The following is a 17,284-nucleotide window of genomic DNA, read 5'->3' on the forward strand; positions in this document are numbered from 1 at the left end:
AGGGTTCCCAAGCAGAATATGAGTTGCTGTTCCAGCAACCTATGGGTGGCATCATTATGGCACTGCAGGAGGCCCAGGATGGACATGTCGTCTAAGGAATGGGAGGGGGAGTTAAAATGGTTCGCGACTGGGAGGTGCAGTTGTTTATTGCGAACTGAGCGTAGGTGTTTTGCAAAGCGGTCCCCAAGCCTCTGCTTGGTTTCCCCAATGTAGAGGAGGTCACACCAGATACAGCGAATGCAGTGTACCACATTGTCGGATGTGCAGATGAACATCTGCTTGATGTGGAAAGCCATCTTGAGGCCTGGGATGGAGGTGCGGGAGGAGGTGTGGGGGCAGGTGCAGCAATTCCTGCGTTTGCTGGGGAAGGTGCCAGGTGTGGTGGGGTTCGAGGGGAGTGTGGAGTGAGCAAGGGAGTCGAGGAGAGAGTGGTCTCTCTGGAAGGCAGACAAGGGTGGGGTTGGAAAGATGGCTTTAGTGGTAGGGTCAGATTGTAGATGGTGGAAATGTCGGAGGATGATGCGTTCTATTCTGAGGTTGGTGGGGTGGTATGTGAGGACTAGGGGGGATTCTCTTTTGGTGGTTATTGTGGGGGTGAGGTGTGAGGGATGAGGTGCCCGAAATGCGGGAAACCCCGTCGAGGGCGTTCTCGACCACTGCAGGAGCGAAGTTGTGGTCCTTGAAGAACGAGGACATCTGGGATGTATGGGAGTGGAATTCCTCATCCTGGGAGCAGATGCAGCAGAGACAAAGGAATTGGAAATAGGGGATCGAATTTTTGCAGGAAGGTGGGTGGGAGGAGGTGTATTCCAGGTAGCTGTGGGAGTCGGTGGGCTTGAAATGGACATCGGTTTGTAGGTGGTTGTCTGAGATGGAGACAGAAAGGTCCACGAAAGTGAGGAATGTGTTGGAGATGGTTTGCTGAGATGGAGACAGAAGGGTCCAGGAAGGTGAGGGATATGTTGGAGATGGGTCGCCTGAGATGGTTTCCCACTTCCTATGGACAAAGGAGGTGGCCATGGGTGTCCACATGGGTCCAAACTATGCCTGCCTCTTTGTAGGTTATGTGGAATAGCCCCTCTTTCACACTACACTGGCCTTAAACCACACCTCTTCTTCCATTACATTGATGTCTGTATTGGCACTGCCTCACGGTCCCAAGAGGAGCTCGAACAATTCATCCATTTCACCAACACCATCCACCCCAAACCTTAAGTTCATCTGGACCATCTCCAACACATCCCTCACCTTCCTGGACCTTTGTCTCCATCTCAGGCAACAACTTACAAACCGATGTCCAAATCAAGCCCACCGACTCCCACAGCTCCCTGGAATACACCACCTCCCACCCACCTTCCTGCAAAAATTTCATCCCCTATTCCCAGTTCCTTCGCCTCCACCGCATCTGCTCCCAGAATGAGGCATTCCGCTCCTGTACATCCCAGATGTCTTTGTTCTTCAACGACCGCAACTCTGCCCCCCCCCCCGCAGTGTTGAGAACGTCCTTGATGGGGTCTCCCGCATTTCCCGCAACTCATCCCTCACACCCCGCCCCCGCAATAACTGCCAAAAGAGAATCCCCCTCGTCCTCCCATACCAACCTCCAGATACAACGCATCATCCTCTGACACTTCCGCCATCTACAATCCGACCCCACCACCAAAGACTTACTTCCAACCCCACCCTTGTCTGCGTTCCGGAGAGACCATTCTCTCCACGACTCCCTTGTCCGCTCCAAACTCCCCTCCAAAACCACCACACCCGGCACTTTCCCCTGCAACCGCAGGAAGTGCTATACCTGCCCCCACACCACCTTCCTCACCCCTATCCCAGGCCCCACGATGACTTTCCGCATCAAACAGATGTTCACCTGCACATCCGCCAATGTGGCATACTGCATTCACTGTACCCTGTGTGGCTCCTTCTACATTGGGGAAACCAAGCAGAGGCTCGGGGGCCACTTTGCAGAACACCTATGCTCGGTTCACAATTAACAGCCGCACCTCCCAGTCGCAAAACATTTCAACTCCCCTCCCATTCCTTAGACGACATGTCCATCCTGGGCCTCCTGCAGTGCTGTAATGATGCCACCCACAGGTTGTAGGAACAGCAACTCATATTCCACTTGGGAGCCCTGCAGCCAATGGTATCAATGTGGATTTCACAAGCTTCAAAATCTCCCCTCCCCCCACGGCATCCCAAAACTAGCCCAGCTCGTCCCCGCCTGCCTAACCTGTTCTTTCTATCACCTATCCCCTCCTCCCACCTCAAGTTGCACCTCCATTTCCTACCTACTAACCTCATCCCGCCCCCTTGGCCTGTCCATCCTCCCTGGACTGACCTATTCCTTCCCTACCTCCCCACCCATACTCTCCTCTCCACCTATCTTCTCTATCCATCTTCGGTCTATCTCTCCCTTCTTATTTCGAAACCCTCTCCCCATCCCCCTTTTGTGAGGGAGGGTCTAGGCCCGAAACGTCAGCTTTTGTGCTCCTAAAAACTTGGCCTGCTGTGTTCATCCAGCTCCACACTTCGTTATGTCTGTAATACTCTGAAGGTATGATCAAGCACTGTGTAAATGGATATTTGGTCACTTCCTAACGTGCATGTTTAGTTACTGTCAGACAAGTTTTTGTATCATTTGAGGGATGACTGTTAATTCCTTATTGTTCTGTTTCAGGTTTCAAAGGGGGTGAATGGTGATGCCCAAACTCTATCGTTAGGCACAACTGCATCTAGTGCCAAAAAGAATAGGGAGGTCAGACCATCACCAGCCAAACCAGTGAAGTACACTGCAACAGTGACAAAAGGAAATGTTACATACACCAAAGCCAAGAAAGAACCGGTTAAGGAAACCAAACTGAACCATGTCAATTCCAGTGTAGCTGTTAACCATACAATCTCAGGGAAAACTGAAAGCAGCAATGCAAAATCAAGAAAACAGGTGCTATCCAATGGAATGTCCCATTCAAATGGTGCTGCCCTTAGCTGTGTTAAATTAAATGGAAAGATGAATGGGAAAACATCAGCGAAAGTTGAAGTCAGAGAATTTAAAGAAGGACTGCGGACCTCCAAGAGGAGGCATGAGGAGGTCAACCATATAGTGAAACCACAGTCACCTTCAAAAAGAGTGAAAGCTAATACATGTACAGCAGGAGCTAAAGATAATAAAGCAAATACAAAAGAAAAAACTTTACCTAATGGACGAATAAAGTATGAAACACCAGTGAAAAACAGCGAAAGACAGAGGCTTAGGAAGGCATCCTTAGGTAAGAACACCCCAAGCAAACAAGCACAGAGCATATTGGAAAGTGCCTCCAGTGAAAATAGTTCTACCTCAGCTACAGAGTCCTCGCACAAGTCACAAGACTCTTCAGTAAAACAGGAGAAAGGCACCAAGGTTGGCATGGCACTGGTTGGAGAAATTCCCATTCTCAGGCCTACCCAGAAGGAGTTTCATGATCCATTAGTTTATGTGGAATCTGTCCGAACTGAGACGGAGAAGTATGGCATGTGCCGGGTGATCCCTCCCACTGACTGGAGACCCGAGTGCAAATTGAATGATGAAATGCGGTTTGTGACTCAGATTCAGCACGTGCATAAACTGGGTAGACGCTGGGGACCCAATGTACAACGACTAGCTTGTATCAAGAAACACCTTAGATCTCAGGGCATTACTATAGATGAGCCCCCACTCATAGGTAAGCCATCTATTACTATGCATTATCCACATCACAACACTTTATATTTAAAATTATTTCTTGTAAATGAGCAAGATTATCAGCTTCAATTTTGTTTGTAATTATTGCAGAATTGTAGGTGTTTGTCATTTTAACTGCAAAACTAAAGTAACTTCTTTTCCCTACATGTGCTGAGAAAGAAATCCAGAAGAGATTCCTAATGTGCCACAGGATGTATCAATGACATCCCCATTGACCATCTTTGATAACTAATGAACTGTTGTGACCATTGTTCAAACCCCCCTGAAAATGTTACATATTTTAACTTTAATGTTTCTTTTAAACAGTGTAGAAAAACCTATAGTTGTCTCTAACCAATCTCTGTTGATCTGGCGACCAGTTTTACATTTGTGTAATGTTAACTTTCTTATGATAATTCCATGTTTAATTTTACTTTTTAATGATATTGCAGATTCTATGGTTTATGATGCAATCTTTATTATATTTTATTTAAAAATTTATGCAGTACAAAGGATAATCAGTACATTTACTTGATTTGCTTTTTGAGAGTTTTTTTTGATGTGATTGGCTGCATTTTCTGCTTGATGATATCACTGTTGGATGCCTGGAATTGCCTTTGACTTGGCACTAGATTCAATTTAATGTCATGAACTGGGAAATCTCCAGCCAGATATTGCTAGATCCTTGTGGGCAACTTTTTTCAGGGTTATCACCAACAACTGTAGCTTTACTGCTAACTGCAAAATTATAAAGCAGTTTGAGTATATTCACATTCATTTTGTGTTGTTCCTTGGTCTGGTTATATTTTGTCAAAGCTACATTTCTAAACTGATGCGAAGTGGTGTAGAAAAATACAACAGAATAACTTCAGATGTTGGGGCAGATTTGCAGAATACGTAAATATGCCACTGAAAAGAATTCCAACTTTGCGTTCTTGTTTGGCGTTTGAAAGGAGCACTGAATGTTTGGCTTTCATCACTCCAGATCAGGCACAAAATTTTCATGTACTTAAGGAAGTTCTGTTTAATGAATCAGTGACAATGTGACTGTTAGGCACTTATCTCTGGCCACCTGTATGTAACGTTTTGGATTATGTTGCCTGATTTTAATTTTGATTTTAACATTTCTGCAAGGTTCAATCCATTCTTTGCATTTTCATTTACTTAACCGATAGCCCAGCAGCAAGAGAATTAAACTGTCTCTCTTGCGTTGTCATCCACTCTCTGTCTCACCTATCTCTGTCGCTGTTGTGCACTCTCTTGCTCACGTGCACGGCTGCTCTCTGTCTTGTTGCTCCTATGTGCTCTGCCTCACTTTCTCTCTATTCTGCACCCTTTCTTCCACTCTAGCCCTGTCCTATTGAAGTTTAGATGAATGAGAAATGTTATTTTTCAAAACTGCAGATACCCTGAGGGAGTTGACAGGGTAGTTACGGAATGGATATTTCCCCTTGTAGGGAAGATTAGGACTGGGGGCACAGCTATAAATAAGAGGACTTTTATTTAATATGGAGAAGAGAATTCTTTTTCTATAAGAGGGTTGTTAATATGTGAAAGTTTTTTTCCTCAAAGTGCATTGAAGAATGAATGATTTGAATATTTTTGTCTGAGTCAAAATTTATTAGGGATATTATCTATAACTAGAGTTGAGTCCACAGTGGGATTAACAATGTTCTAAATGAATGGTGCTGCATGGCCTCCATCTTCTGCTAATTTGTATTTTTGGTGCCTTTCAACAAAAATGTAACACTACCAAAAGATTAAATTGTAGCCAAATGCCACATCTCAGTGCTTGAAAGATTATTTTTACAGCTTCTGCTATTGACTCTCTAACTTTGAGAATTTATAAACCAAATGTTATGGGGGGGGGCCTGTTGACAGTTCTAGCAGTAGCTATTTCCTAATTTATAGTTATCCAATCTGATCTTTTGTATTGCTTCATTCCAGCTAGCATGTTGTGATGAGAACACTGTCAGACCGCTAATATTATCTATAATATAGCTTTTAATATCTTCCCACACATCTTCATAAAATGTCTTTTTTGTTCCCTAAGTGGTACTGCCTCTCTTTGAACAGTTATTTTATCGTTCTGTTACAGTTTTGTTCATATTTTTATATTGTTTAATGATTCTGATTGGGTTAATGTTCATATTGCATTGGCTCAACGCATTCCATTGTCACTGTAGTTGGAGAAGAGTTCTACTCTTGCTTTTAAAGGGAGCAGATATACCTATACCAGCTTTCTAATATCCCCATAATTATCAATGATCAAATGTAACTGTACATTAAATGTACAAGACTGTGCACAAAGTGTAATTGTACATGAAATGTAAATGGTAGAATACTCTCTACAACTAATCACGAGCTAGACACAAAACAAGAAAAGAGGATAGATGGCAGACCTTACCCAGAACCACTTATTTGGAGAGGTTGCAAAGGCATCAGGAGTGATCGTCAGCAAATAACGCATGTTCTCATCTTAATTTTTACTTAAATTCACTCTGCTTTTTCAATATTCAACTTGATTTACAAACGATTTATAACTTGGTTTACAGGAACCAGACTGATTCCTGAGGTTGACAGGATTTATGGTATGAAGACAGACTGGGTTGCTTGGGACAATGTTAATTGGAATTTAGAAGGGTGAGAGTGTTGTCTCATTGGAACCTCTGAAATTCTAAAGGAATAGATAGGTAAAGACAGGAAGGATGTTCCAGGGAACGTGGCCCCTGATGACTGGGAGTCCAAAACCAAACGTCATTATTTAAGGTAACAGGATAAATCACCATTTAGGACTGAGATGAGGAGACCCAGACAGTGGTGAGCCTATGGAGTTCTCTGACACAGAAAGTGATTGAGGCCAAAACACTACATCTTTCACGAAGGAGTTGGATATACTTCTTAGGGCTACAGGGATCAAAGGGTATGGGGAGAAAGCAGGAATAGGGTTTCAAGTTGGATGATCAGCCATGATTATATTAAATGGTGGAACAGTGTCGGAGACTGAATGGCCTACTTCTCCTATTTTCTATGTCTATATCAGTTGAGACTTCGCTTTACCATTTGTCTCTTCAATGGTATTTTTAATTTCCCTACTTTCCAAAGAATTGTAGTTTATGTTCCTTTAGGAAAACTATTTGTTCTGTGCTCTAATGATCTGTTGGAATATTACACCTAATGTTGTGCTGTCCAATGTACCAGTCTTTTTTCTTTTACAGTTTGTTGGTTTCTTTTCTTGCTGAAACTAGTTTTCTTTTCAGTCAATTGCCAAATATTTGCATGTTTTTTCCTTTATATTTTGACTTCGAACTAAAATTTGATTCTGTTTGTGGTTTTTATGTTTCCCTGGCCTTATGTCAGGTGTTTGTCCCACTTCATTTTCAGACTAAATTCAACATTTCTTCTTTACAAAATACTGTGTAATTGCACGTTTTAATATTTTTCTCAGTCCATTGCTGCCTTCACAATCCAAGATTCTAAAGGTCTTCAGGTCTAAATACCCATACTGTTTTGAAATGGACTGTGACACAATATGGAATTTATATCCACCGTTCTCCAGGCGAAGTAAGTTTTCACTGTTCAGGATCTCTGGCACAAATGAAGATTCTGATTGTGGGCGTTCATAAACATATTCTGACATGCCAATTCTGTGTGATTGCATCAAAACATGTTGTATGAGCTAAGGTGTTAATGTTGGAGACTGCATTAAGCTGTACCCAGTGCGATGATGATATGAGTATGAGTGGGGAAGAGAGGCGTCTATCTCAAAATTGCTATGGGGAGAGGCATATTATCTCTGGGTGGGGGGGAGAAACAGAAATTGCTGGAAAAGCTCAGCAGGTCTAGAAGCATTTATGAAGAAAAATCAAAGTTAACGTTTCAGATCTGATGACCCTTCCCAGATTGGTTATCCCTTGTTCCTGTCTGTCTGTCTAGGTAGTGAAAGTTACATCTATTGTTATCATAGAATAAACTACATATTGTTTTAAGACATGTTGTTTCTTGTTAAGACTGATTAATGGTTCATCCTCTACCACTGGTAGTGAAAGAGGATTTTAGAACCGGTATAGAAAAGAGGGCTGGTGGCAGTGCTGCATCCCAACCATTAGATGGTAGTGGTTGGTTTTTCAGTACATACATCATACATCTTTTAATTTCAGTTTTGAAAATTTCTTTTAGTGTAATCAAAGCCTGGAAGCTATCATGATGTTAATCATCTGAGCTTCATGTATTTTTAATTCTTTAGTGGGATGGGCATCTATGGCTAGGCCAACATTTATTGACCGTCCCTAATTGTCAGAGGGCAGTTGTGAGTTAACCACATAGCTGTGTGTCCGGAATCACATGTAGGCCAGACCAGGCAAGGATGACAGATTTCCTTCCCTAAGGGACATTAGTGAACCAAATAATTTTTCCTGACAATCAGCAATGGTTTCATGGTCTTCATTAGATCCTTATTTCCGGATCCATAACTGAATTCAGACTCCACACCTGCCATGCCAGGAATTTGAACCCAGTCCCCAGAACATTAGCTATATTTCTGGATGAATAGTCCAACGATAATACCACTAGACCATTGCTCCTCCATAAAGAATGGTTACGTAAAACTGGATATTGGTCCTGGTCCCACTGCTCAGCGGGAAATGATTAAAAACTTCTGGCTTCATGTACCTGTTTGGGTATTGGATTTGCATGGAGTTTCTGCATGTACGTTGAGACTCCCAGCTTTACCTCATCACTTCTTTCGAATTGTCCATCCTCTTAAAATTAGCTCACTATTATCTCAGTTTATCAAATTGAATTTTAAAAAATTCTGAGAACAGTATTAAATGGATTAAGTATTAAGGATAACCACCAATTTAATGAAACAAAACAATTGGAGTTTACTTTTGAAGAATGTACCCAAATAAGTAGAATATAGCTTTGTTGACCTATATGAGTGAGAGTGCAGTTTGATTGAAGGTCCGCCTAGCAAATAACTAATAATCGGTTCACCAAATCCTGCGAAAAGTGCATTTGAATAAAAGGGCATGGTGTGGTTAACTGGCAGTTTCCAATTAAATTTCTTTCATTCCAATGTCCATAATACATGGTATTACAGGTGAAATTTCTTTCTTACCTTCCCTTCCCCATTATTAGTCAGAAAATATTCAAGGAGCAGCTGCTCCAATTAAGAAATGTTTCCCTTGCTTGTTCATGAGGAAGCAATAAGTGTGGAAGGGAAGCATACTGAGCAGGGAAAGGCCAATACAGCACAGGGTAAGATTACAGGGAAAGGAAGTGAAGCCAGAGGGTATGGTGCATGAAACAAGACCCAAGGGAGCAGAGGAAGCTGCAAATGCCAGGTTGAAGCTAGTGAAGCCGGAGTGGGGAGTGAGATGTCTGGGCTGAAGTGGAGTGTGAGACACATGGTTATCACATCTTAAACCCTTTTGCATACAGTGAATTGCTTGTGAAGCGTTATATTGGAGATAGACATGGAACTGTTTAACTATGACCTCACCAGTCCATGAAAAGAAGATCTAGTGTGAAAGTTCATAAACTTTAAAGAAGTCATAAACTTAAAACAAGTGTGGCAGTTCCTTTCTTTTTGCATATGCTAACTTATGCCTGTGTCTTGTGCCAAGTTAAATACTGTGGTGTGTAAAGAATTAATGCTTTCCTGTGTGTTGTGACTTCAAGTTTAATGGAGCAATGCTGATTATGGAGGGTTGTTGAATCCAGTTGGCTTGTACATAGATCACATACAGGAAAGTTGCCCAGTCTATGAAATAGACTACAAAACATCAAGGGTAGAATCAACTCTCTCTGGTACTCCAGTTACTCTGTTTTAGCACTTTGATCACCAAAAAAAATCTAGATTTGTTCTATTGTTGATAGACAGGATTCCGATCGAGAAGTTTCTGGAGGAACTGGGAGTCTTGAGCAGCAATCTCCTGATTACATCTTATTGTCCATACTTAATTTGATATGTTAATTTAATTATCAATATTTGGCTCTGTGCTAGTTTTCTACACCTTAGACAAGACCTACAGACTAGACCTTAGCGTATGTTGGTTATCATCTGGCCTTTGTAAGATGTTTCTTTGCGTTACCCTGGTCAGTGCCAATTAAATGCATTCAGATTAAATATAATGTATAAGCCAGGTTTTGCTGCCATTAAAGCATAAGTTGGACTATAGTTTTGGTGTCAGCATATAAACAATTAAACTGAAAATCAAGAGGTTGCTGTCTAAGATTTCCTGCACTTGAAGATGAGCTAAATTTATGCCTTGCATAAACTTGACTTTGAAATACAAGGAATGATGTCAAAATGCTGTACTCTTATGATAAATATACATTGAACTCACCAGAAAGAGGTCTTCTGTATTCCATTGTAAATAAGTTTTCAATGATGTGATAAATTATTTGTCAGTAGTTAATGCTTGTCTGGTTCATGCTTAAGAGTCAACTTGTCTCCATGTGAAGTGCCATTCTCTCAGATCTTAATTATTGTTGGGCAGATTTGAAAATGTATTTGTTTAAACTTCTCTTGATATCTTTTTATCCCTCCACTAATCTCATTTATTTTTGGCTTTTATTATGTTCCTTATTTGATTTGACATTGAATTCATGTTTCAATGTTCAGATTCTGTGCAAGATAATGATTCTTTAATCTGGTTAAAATACTACAGAGTTGCTTCCTTTCTTTCGCGTAGGTCCAAGACCCTTATGGAGGTTGCTGCTTAATTTTCACACTCGTGTACTTAAGTTTACAATACAAAGGGCATCTTTTGGCTACTAAATCTGCGCAGCTCTCTGGAATGGCAATCTAGTTTTTTCAGCTTTCACAATTCACAAGTTATGTTCCAGTGAAGACTGATTAATGGCTGGTAGTGTGTTTTGTCTCTGAGTAAAGTAAGATGCCACTGTGTTATGAAAGCTGCAAAGATTTCATGTTCAACAACTTGTCCATCTTAGTTTTCTCTAAAATCTTTTACAAACATTAAAAGGGAAAGACATAGTTTAGAAGTGCTTTTCTTTCCAATTTGTCCCAGCCAATGTATGCATTTAAATTACAGCTCTAGAACCACTACACAATATTCCTCTGCATTGTGTGAAACACAGTCTGAAATTACAGCATGAGGTCTCACTCTGCTTTTGCACTTGTGCTTAATCTCCGAATGAAGTAAAAAATCACTTCATATAGCTAATAAAATTGCAATGCATATGCATCCAGTGGTACAGATTCCCTTGACCACCAGCTGTTGATCTATCCTTAAACTAGCGTGAGGCCATGAATATTCTTTTGTTTGTGAGTTTTTCTTTACTTTGAGTACTGCATACAGTTCGGGTTGCCCTGCCATTGGAAGGATATTGTTAAATTGGAGAGGGTTCAGGAGAGATTTATCAAGATGTTATGAGGACTGGAGGATTTGAGTAATAAGCATAGAATCAAACTTTTTTCTCCAGACCTTGGAGGTTGACGAGTGACTACATAGAGGTTTATAAAATCATAAAAGGCATAGATAAGGTGAATCACAAACATCCCATCCTTAGGGTGGGGGAGTTCAAAACTAGGGAGAATCTTTTCAGGTGAGAGGCGAAAGTCTTAAAAGGGACCTGATGGACAACTTTTTCACACCTAAGGTGATTAATGTATGGAATGAACTGCTGGAGGAAGTGGTAAATGCGGTATGGTTACAACATTTAAAAGACATTTGGGTAGGTACGTGAGTAGAAAAGATTTAGAGGGACGTAGGCCAAATGCAGGCAAGTGGGACTAATTTGGTTTGGAAAACTTAGTCAACATAAACTAGTTGGACCGAAGGGTCTGTTTCCTTGCAGTTTAGATTAGTACAGCACAGAAAAGGCCCTTTGACCAATTGAGTTTGCACTGACATAATTACCACTAAAAACTCACTAATCCCAATTTCCTGACTTGTCCAGTATCCTTGAATGTTATGGTATTTGAAGTGTTCATCCAAATTTTTTTTAAAGGTTATAATGTTCCTGGCCTCCACTACCTTCCCAGGCAGTGCATTCCAGATTCCCACCACCTGCTGAGTAAAAATATTTTTCCCAAATCCCCTCTGAATCTTCTGCCCCTCACCTGAAAACTGACCTCTTGCGATTGACCCCTCAACCAAGGGGAACAGCTGCTCTTTATTCACTCTGTCCATACCCCTCAATCAAGTTCTGTTCCACGCCCCCAGCCTTCTCTGCTGTAGAGGCAACAATCCAAACCTATCCAGTCTCTCCTTTTGTAGCTCAGCTTCTCCATCCCAGGCAATGTCCTGGTGAACTTGCTCCACACCCCATCGACTGCTGTCACATCCTTACCGTGATGAGGTGACCAGAACTGCACACAGTACTCCAGCTGGGGCTTGATCAATGCTCTGTACAACTTGAATATTACCTCCTTGCTCTTATATTCTCTGCCATGACTGATGAGAGCATGTGTCCCATCTGCCACCTTAAGTATCCTATTCACATGCTGTGCTAACTTCAGGGATCTATGAATAATTACCCAAGATTCCTCTGTTCCTCTAAGCTACCTAGTATCCTGTCATTCATTTAATACTTTCTCATCTTGTTTCTTCTTCCAAAGTGCATCAGGGTTAAATACTACCTGCCACTATTGTGCCAGTTATCAATATGATCAGAAGATCTGACATGATGGCACACTACTGTATATTTCTTGGCTGACTTTAAACTGAGGAATATGTTCTTAAATGGAAAAGTGGGTAAAAGAAGAAGGAAGAATTACCAGAATTTTCTCTTCTACTAAGCTGTTTGTACCATAACCTATGTGCAAATGTACACTGGTATTTCCTACAAAAATACTGTTATTGATTAAATGACCTTCTTGTGTTTTAATTATAAATGGTAGTTCTGGGAGTATAATGCACGCTAAAAGAAATCTAATAAGTTGTTTATTTTACAATCAACCTTTAATTGTGATTAGACATAATTGCTGGTAAAACAGACCTTAATTAAAGGCAAAATTACCAGAGTAGCATTGATTTAAGATGGTAATATACAATATTTAACTGACCAAGTTAAATAACTTACACAGACCTTTTTGCAAATGTGATTTCAAATATAGTTGCACTGTTGAGCATTCACATGTTGATATGATTCTTTACCGTAGGAGGATGTGAGCTGGACTTGGCCCGTTTTTATCAGCTGATCAATGACATGGGCGGCATGCAGCAAGTGACTGACCTCAAGAAGTGGAATAAATTAGCAGACATGCTGCGAATTCCTAAAACTGCACAGGACAGGCTGGCCAAGTTGCAAGAGGCCTACTGCCAGTTCCTACTTTCCTATGACTCCCTTTCCCAGGAAGAGCACAAGAAGCTGGAGAAAGAGGTGTTAATGGAAAAAGAGAACCTGGAGAAGAGGAAAGGGCCCTTGGAAGCACATTCAGACAGCACGTACAAGTCTCAGTCACTGCCCAGGTTTGAGCCAAAAAATGGGCTGGTAAATGGTGTGGTGCATAAAAATGGCTTCCGGAATAAGCTTAAAGAAATAGACACTGAATTGAAAACAGGCAGGCGGCGATTGTTTGCTCAGGAAAAGAAGGAGAGCGAAGATGATGAAGTTCTCAGTGATTTGTACAAGTGTATATATAAGGTGTGTGCATTTACGAATTTGCATCCAAAGTCATTTGCATTAGAATGTAAGAAGTCACTGCACATGATTGACATTTATAAACTGAAGGTATGCTGAAATCTAATCCTGTCCTTCCCTTTGTTATCACAAGCTGAATGAATGTTTCAAGAAAATAATAAGCTACTTTATCAAGTTAGATTCATTAGCATCCTCTGACAATCATGTCCTTGTAAATAATAGTAACAAGTATTGCCCTAACTTTAACAAAATTGCTTTTAATTTCATGTTATTGCAAAAGCTGATGCCTTTCTAGAAAAAACATCAGTGATGTGGATGGATATAAACACTTAATTGATATCTTCCTTGGGAATGCATTCAAGATGACTTGTTTAATACTGATATTTAATACAAATGTCTATATAAGAACATAACACATGGAGCAGACGTAGGCCATTCAATCCCTTAAGTCTGCTCTGCCATTCAATGAGATCAGACCATGTCTGATAATCTTCAACTCCACTACCCTGCCTTTTCCTCATTATCTTTTGTTTCTCTTACTGGTTGATTAAAAATCAGTTTGTCTCAGTCTTGAATGTATTTAATGACCCAGCGTCAACAGCCCTCTGTGGGAAAGAATTCTACAGATTCACAACCCCAAGAAAAAAACATTCCCCTTCATCTTAAATTTTAACTGTGCAACCCATCGTTCTGAGATTGCGCCTTCTAGCCCTAGACTTTCCCACGAGGAGAAATAACCTTTTTATATCTACCATGACAGGTCCTCTCAGGATCTTGCATGTTTCAGGGAGGTTGCATCTCATTCTTCTGAATGCTATTGGTTGTAAGCCCAGTTTACGCACCCTGTCCTCATAAGACTCCCTCCGTATCTGGTATCAGCCCAGTGAACCTTCTCTGGACTACCTCCAATGCCAGAATTTCTTTCCTTAGATCAAGGGCCTAAAAGTGTTCAACGTTCCAGTTGTGGTCCAACTAGGGCCTTGCACAGTTTTCGTAAAACTTGCCTACTTATATATTCCTTTCCCTTTGAAATAGAGACAACATTCCATTTGTGTTTCCTGTTACTCATTTGGAAGCTAACTTCTTGTAATTCATGGAGGAGGACTCCCAAATCCCTCTGATCTGTAGCTTTCTGCAGTCTTTCCTTCCATTTAAATAACATTCACCTCTTTCTGCAAATGTGTGTAATCTCACGTTTCAGCACATTATATTCCATCTTCTACGTTTTTGCCCACTCAGTTAAACTGTCTATATCCCTCTGCAGATTCTCTGTCATCCTCACCTTTACGTTTGCACTTATTTTTTGAGTCATCCACAAACATGGCTATAGTACATTCACTTTCCTCATCAAAGCCATTAATATATATAGTAAATACTTGTGGCCGCACCATTCATCTTTTACAGCACCTGTTACACAATACCATGCTGAAAATGCCCTCAGAAATTGCTGGAAAAACTCAGCAGGCATGGCAGCATCTGTGGCAAGAAAGCAGACTTAACATTTTGAGTCTAGTGGCTAGGGAAAGGTTGTTGAAGTTTGGGTGATGTGAGAGGGGGAAGATAGGGGTTTAAAAAGATAGGTGGCGATTGAACCCAGAAAGGGAGACAAACAAATAGTTGGGTAGACAAGGGAATAGGTAAACATACCAATGTTAATGAACTTAAACCCATTTCTCCAACACCAATCTTTGAGCCGTGCATTTACTATTTTAATCTTGTTGACCCTGTACGAATTAAAACATAGAATCCCTGCAATACAGAAAGAGGCCATTTGGCCTATTGAGTCTGCACTGACCCTCCGAAGGGCATCCCACCCAGACCCGGTCCTGCTCTTCTTTCCTCAATAATAGATCCTAGAACTGGTCTGTAGGTTTTTGCTTTCTGTCTTTCTTGAATAAGCATATCACGTAAGTGGTTTTCCAATCCCTGGAACCCTCTTGGAATTGAGTGAATTTTGGGATATTTCAAACAATGTCTCCATTGTCTCTGCAAGTACAGATCATTGGGCTTACTTTCCTAGTCCACTTTAGACAACTGTTTCTTCATTCCTGTGTAACTTTCTTGTTGAAGATTGAGGATGCTAGATTGAGCCTTGATTTGCTGTCATTCAAGCTAAATTTGACATCTACCATGTTGTGATTGCTCCCCTCAAGAATACCTATCTATACGATCTGTTATTAATCCCATCTCGTTGCAGACAACTATATCTAAAATAGCCTTTCCCATGGTAGTTTGTGCAGTGTATTGCTCTAAGAAACTACACTTAATGCACTGCACAAAATCATCATCCATGTTACCCTTGTTCATCTGATTTGTCCAGTCAATATGTAGATTAGAATCATTTGTGACAATTCTTGCATGCATCCACTATTCCTGATCTGTACTTTGTCCTGTAGTGAGGCAACTTTTCAGGGCCCTCTAGGCAGCTCAGTCTTGTGACTTCTTTCCTTCACTATTCCTTGTTTTCACCCAAACTGGTTCCGTAACATGGTCTATATTGCTGCACTGATGCCTGCCCTTCTGGGAATGCAACCCCACCTCCTCCTCTTGTATTTTTCGTGAATCTCACATACCCTTGAATATTGAGTTCCCAGTCTTGGTTGCTCTGCAACTACATTTCTATAATTGCTATCAAGTTATATTCATTAATTTTTATTTGTGCTGTCCCACCTATTTTATTCTAAATGCTCCATGTGTTTAAATGACAATCATTACTCTTTCTAGTTCTAATTACTACTGCACTCTTCCACATATGTTTTCTATCCCTTCCTGTCACACTTCATTTATCACTTGCCTCTTTACTACCCTGTACCTCTGTGCTCTAGTTTCATGTTGATTTTTTTTTAAACTTCCCTTGAATTAAACCCTCCTTCCCCCCCAGCCACTAATTAATTTAAAGTACTATCTGCGCCCCAGTTATCTGATTTGCCAGGACATTGGTTCAAATGAAACCTGCCTCAGCAAAACAGCTGTTTTTCCACCCGTGCCATTGCTCCGTCAACCTTTTTTTTGATACCTTTCTATTCTTGATTGTCTTATGCCAATTTTCAAACGCCTCAGGTACTGGTCTGGAGATTATTACCCACTGTGGCTCTACTTTTCAATTTAGCTCCAAGTTGCTCATAATCCCTCCCTAGAACCTCTTTTCTAATCCAACCCATATGGTTAACACTATGGAGCTGGATCCTTCCCCGTCCACTCCAAGTTCCACCACAGCCCACCAGTGATGTCTTGAACCTTGGCACCAGCTCAGTAACAGTGTTCAGGAGTCTGTCTTTGCTGTAGAGAACTGTATTTATTCCTGTCCCTCCAGTATCCCCATTACTATTTTTCCTTTTCTCCTCTCATGTGATTGACGTGCTGTGCCACAGTACTGTAGTATTATCGCTCATCCCTTTCAATTTGTGCCCTCAACCACTCGGATCAAGATTAGACAGAACCCCTGACTAAGACAGCAAAACTAAATTCAGGAACTCCATAGATGCCTCGCTCATGGTTACACTTTTGTGTCACTGACGGTAGTTCAAATTTGCTATCATTAATGTAAGGAGGTGACTCAACCCTGAAAGTTTGTTTCAGCTCCTGATACGTCACCGGTCTGCAGTTCAGATTGGGATAGCTTGAGCAGCCAATACTCGCTGCATATGTGGTCACCATGGATTGCACTGGTGGCAACCAGCTTCCACCAACTGCAGCTGCAGTACATTGCCTGTCCAGCCATCTCTATTCTACTTAATTAATTTGAATGTTAAATATTTAATAAGTGAATTTTCTAACTGTACTGATCAGCTGTTATAATGTGTCCTGATTGAAACCACTTGGCTGATCAAAAGAGACATGGAAAAAGTATTCTCCATGCAGTTACCTGTTTTTCTGTGTCATGGACTTCAGCTCTGACAGATATAAACTGCTTGTAGGCACTTTCATGCTGTCCTCTCCATGAAGATCCCCTTTTTTGTTTATGAAGCT

At 41.1% G+C, this 17,284-nt stretch overlaps 1 protein-coding gene across 7 annotated transcripts in view; it reads left to right on the forward strand.

The window, feature by feature from the left end:
* Positions 1 to 17,284, forward strand: part of jarid2b (jumonji and AT-rich interaction domain containing 2b) — a 447,370-nt gene that overhangs the window by 372,315 nt on the left and 57,771 nt on the right. For all 7 annotated transcript variants that reach the window (XM_048524773.2, XM_048524765.2, XM_048524791.1 and 4 more), the window contains 2 exons: positions 2,681 to 3,701; positions 12,834 to 13,318. In XM_048524773.2, coding sequence (XP_048380730.1) covers positions 2,681 to 3,701; positions 12,834 to 13,318 — 1,506 coding nt within the window. The remainder of the gene's footprint in view (positions 1 to 2,680; positions 3,702 to 12,833; positions 13,319 to 17,284) is intronic.

This window comes from Stegostoma tigrinum, chromosome 2 (assembly GCF_030684315.1).
Source record: "Stegostoma tigrinum isolate sSteTig4 chromosome 2, sSteTig4.hap1, whole genome shotgun sequence".
In the NCBI taxonomy this organism is placed as follows: domain Eukaryota; kingdom Metazoa; phylum Chordata; class Chondrichthyes; order Orectolobiformes; family Stegostomatidae; genus Stegostoma; species Stegostoma tigrinum.